The following is a 3,230-nucleotide window of genomic DNA, read 5'->3' as shown; positions in this document are numbered from 1 at the left end:
CCTTCTTCTCCTCTTCAAGGAGAAACTGATGCTTTAGAAAACACTAGACCATAACTGTTGTTTTCCTGGCCTTAAATGAGCCCATCCTTTGGGCGCTCCTTCTGTTCTACCACGGGGGTGCTCCACGGTGAGGACCAGTATTAGATTTTGAGTGGACATTTCAAGAAAAAAGGGACTCAAAATTCTTGTCTTCAGGAAATGTATAACAGTACATTTTTTGTTTTACCTGCTTGGTTTCATCCTAAAATATTTTTAGCAATGGCTGATCAAAACTTGTATTTCTCCTGGAAAAAGTCTGCTGGTTTGTTGTAACAGTATAAACTGTTTATCTAGAATTGTCAGTGTTTATTCACTGGTGAAGATAACATGATTCTTTATCATTCAGGGGGCTTTTTTACTTTCATCTTAGAGCATGCTCTAAGTTACAGCCTCTGCAGAGAGACACAATGACACAGAATTAACAGCAATAAGGAAAAAAAATATGAGGCCAGCTTTTCCATAATTTCCTCAGAAACTAGAAAAGAAGACTAACGTCAAACATACAGTCCTGAGCAGCTGCAGGCAGGAACAGCCAGCCATTAACAACCATCAACATACAAAATATGTTGACTTCACAGTTGCCACTGCTTACGTCCCCCAAATGCAAATCTCCTTTCACAGGAAATGCATGCAAGGCAGATGCTTTTATCCAAGGAAAAGAAGTATTAAAAGGAACCAGGGTGCTATGAATAAATAAATGTTTATAGAATTGGCCTCTTCTCTTGTCTTCTTTGCCATTTATTTTGTATTAACCAAGTGAAATTAGGTCTTTTTTTCATGCCATTAATCCTATCTTTAAAAGGATATGCACTTAGAACAGGATGTCACTTTTCCTTTCTCTAAAAATTACATCTAAAATTACTATGATTGAAAGTGATGGGATGGAATGTGGGTGGCAGTGTTTTCAGTACAATGTCTAACAATGTTTTGTACAGTTTGCTGCTTTTGCAACTCTTTTATACAGCAAAGGCAAAATAATACTTGAAAGTAGAAGAATGGAACTATACATACATATATAAAAACCGGGGGAGAAAGTCCCACACAGGTGCAGTATCTCCATCTTCTTATAATAACAAATACAAGCTGTTTGTGCCTCTCAAGCAGCAGGAGCTTATCCTTTCATGGTCTCAAAGAAAACCACTTTAATACAATAGTGTGATTAAAAATTATCAGAAATAGCATTCACTTATTTATATATATAATCCTGTAATTTTATTATAATTATTTAGAGATATTTCCTATTTTCATACCATTCACAAAATGTGATCATCTACAGCATCTTTTCACTCTTTTCTTGAAATGTAATACAGACACAGAACATGATCTTTACTTAAATATTTAGACCTAGCAGCAAATTTAATTAAATATCTATTATTTTCTGCCTATGGAATTCAATGCATTGGATACTACTGAACTTTATCCAACTGTTGTTTCACTTTTATGAATAGAGAATAATGATGCCATTATGAAATCAACGTGAAGTCAAAAGTAAAACGTTATCATGTCAACACTCTTCTCATTTATAAATAATCACGTGTGTTTCTCATATGGAACATGCATCACTGTAGGCAGGTTAAGCCCTGTCTTACAGTAGGTTAATCAGGATTGTTCATCTGTTTTCTTAACAAGCTTCTGCAATAGAATTAACTACTGTAAATTACTTCTGTACTGTAAATAAATGTAGTTCACAGCAAACATGACAGATAATAAAACCTGGGGTCAATCTTAGAGCATGAAATAAACCCTAAATTACATTGAATTTTAAGTTTTCCAGAGAAGTGTTTTCTTCATTATGTTGATTAATTTTGATTAGTAATGTAAAATTTTCTATTCTTTCAGCTCAGGATGTTTGATGCAAACAATGATGGAAAGTTGGAGCTTACTGAGCTGGCCAGGTATGTATTCTGTCTCTTTTCACAACAATTATCATGTACCAATTGCTGTTATTGAAACAGTTATATATTTTGACCTTTGTTTTTTCTCTTCAAAGACTACTCCCTGTACAGGAAAATTTTCTTATTAAATTTCAGGTATGAATATTCCAATTCTTACAGTAACCTGTGGCCATCACACATAACTGGTGTCATTAATGGAATTTTTTTGCTTTTGGCATTTAGGGTGTCAAAATGTGTGCAAAAGAATTCAATAAGGCCTTTGAGATGTATGATCAGGTAAGTCTTAAAAAAACCCACTTTATTAATGGTGTAGTTTGTCGGCACTTAATTTCTGAACTTGTGGAAAATTAGCCATAACACCTGAAATGAAAAATGTGTTTAAAATTATCTGTAATGTTACTTTTCAGGATGGCAACGGCTATATAGATGAAAATGAACTTGATGCACTACTGAAGGATCTCTGTGAAAAGAACAAAAAGGTAATTTCAGAGGATGTTTTTTCCCATTAGAGATCAGATTCAATTTGGATTTCAAGGTCACTTTAACCCACCCAATTCAGATAAATATAGAGCTTCTAAGTCATAATTCTTAAAGTCAAATTACAATAAAAATCTTGGCAGAAGTCATAGCAATGTAAATGCTGAACTAGGGGAGTTGTGCTTACATAGTGACACCGTCCAAAGCTTGCTTCTGAGACATAGCTATGAGCAACCAAACATACAGCTGTAGTATGGACGACATACGTAGAAATACACAAACAGCATTGTTGGACAGGCTGAGAACACCCTTTGGTTTTTTTCTCATTTTCTGCCATTGAAAGTCAATTCGCTCATGCTGGTTACCAAACAGGATTATAAAGCGTTATTTGTTCTTCAAATAGGAATTAGATATTAACAACCTAGCGACATACAAGAAGAGCATCATGGCCTTGTCTGACGGAGGAAAGCTTTACCGAGCAGAACTGGCTCTTATTCTCTGTGCTGAGGAAAACTAGAACTCTTCTATCGTGTCCACTTAACTAGTGATTTACTCTATCTACACAATAACTGTGCACTCTAAGGGAGTAGGCTGTATTTTTAAATTGCATATAGAAAATTAGCCAGGTTGTGTGGCACATTCCTTTCAGTTTGTTTCTATACTGTTTGTAATGTACAGTTTTTGTAACAATAAGATTGATAAAGAGAATGTCTATGTTTGGGCCAGTCTGTATATTCAAAAAGAAAATAAAATATGTCAGGGTTGGTTTGGGGTTTGTTTTGGGGTTTTTTGTTTTGGTTTTTTTTTTTTTTTGCTTTC

At 34.6% G+C, this 3,230-nt stretch overlaps 1 protein-coding gene across 1 annotated transcript in view; it reads left to right on the top strand.

Annotated features, from left to right (window-relative positions):
- The window catches only part of CALB1 (calbindin 1, 28kDa), a 16,401-nt gene extending 13,473 nt beyond the window's left edge, over positions 1 to 2,928 (top strand). The window contains exons 6-10 of the mRNA XM_010144007.1: positions 1,879 to 1,934; positions 2,030 to 2,069; positions 2,157 to 2,210; positions 2,342 to 2,413; positions 2,815 to 2,928. Coding sequence (XP_010142309.1) covers positions 1,879 to 1,934; positions 2,030 to 2,069; positions 2,157 to 2,210; positions 2,342 to 2,413; positions 2,815 to 2,928 — 336 coding nt within the window. The remainder of the gene's footprint in view (positions 1 to 1,878; positions 1,935 to 2,029; positions 2,070 to 2,156; positions 2,211 to 2,341; positions 2,414 to 2,814) is intronic.
- Positions 2,929 to 3,230: the final 302 nt, after the last annotated feature.

The sequence above is a fragment of the Buceros rhinoceros genome, unplaced genomic scaffold, assembly GCF_000710305.1.
Source record: "Buceros rhinoceros silvestris isolate BGI_N320 unplaced genomic scaffold, ASM71030v1 scaffold7159, whole genome shotgun sequence".
NCBI lineage: Eukaryota > Metazoa > Chordata > Aves > Bucerotiformes > Bucerotidae > Buceros > Buceros rhinoceros.
The sequence above is the reverse complement of the archived record's forward strand: the minus strand, read 5'-3'. Positions and strand labels throughout refer to the sequence as shown.